Source organism: Sinocyclocheilus anshuiensis, unplaced genomic scaffold (genome assembly GCF_001515605.1).
Source record: "Sinocyclocheilus anshuiensis isolate Anshui unplaced genomic scaffold, SAMN03320099.WGS_v1.1 C31561674, whole genome shotgun sequence".
Lineage (NCBI taxonomy): Eukaryota > Metazoa > Chordata > Actinopteri > Cypriniformes > Cyprinidae > Sinocyclocheilus > Sinocyclocheilus anshuiensis.
This window is the reverse complement of record NW_015599027.1, coordinates 1-410: the sequence shown is the minus strand read 5'-3', so window position 1 is coordinate 410 and position 410 is coordinate 1. Positions and strand designations below refer to the sequence as shown.

General features: G+C 45.4%; 1 protein-coding gene across 1 annotated transcript; it reads right to left on the bottom strand.

Moving 5' to 3' along the window:
- Window positions 1-57: 57 nt before the first annotated feature.
- LOC107682091 (protein furry homolog-like) lies at window positions 58-404 on the bottom strand. The gene is made up of 2 exons (XM_016478461.1): window positions 379-404; window positions 58-289 (listed from the first exon to the last, which is right to left on the bottom strand). Exons 1-2 carry the CDS (start codon window positions 391-393, stop codon window positions 77-79), a joined length of 228 nt encoding a protein of 75 aa, XP_016333947.1. The 5' UTR covers window positions 394-404; the 3' UTR covers window positions 58-76.
- Between the last annotated feature and the right edge of the window lie 6 nt (window positions 405-410).

Sequence of the window (410 nt, the reverse complement as noted above, 5' to 3'; positions counted from 1 at the left end):
TCTCAAACACCAAACCAGCACAAACGTTCATTTTTGCGGCACAAACGAATAGCATAGTTTTGGTGATAATTTATTTTTATGGGGTGCCAACTTCACGGAGGTACAGGTTTGTGTATGTACCTGAGAAGATGGGAAGGGTGAGTTCAGGGTAGGTCCGTGCCAGTTCTTCACTGAGCTGATAGTAGGACACTGAGTACAGGTGAGGGAGAGGGGAGGCTGGAGACAAGACCCCATCGGTACGCTGGATCTCCAGTTTATGGGCGTAACGGAACAGTTTGGGCTCCAGGATCTAATATACAAACATATGATTTTATTTACCCAATTGCACACTCTTGGTGTCCTTCGACAGAAAAAAAAAGCTTAAAAATCTCTACTGACCTGCAGTAGCTGCATGGCGACCTCATAGATGT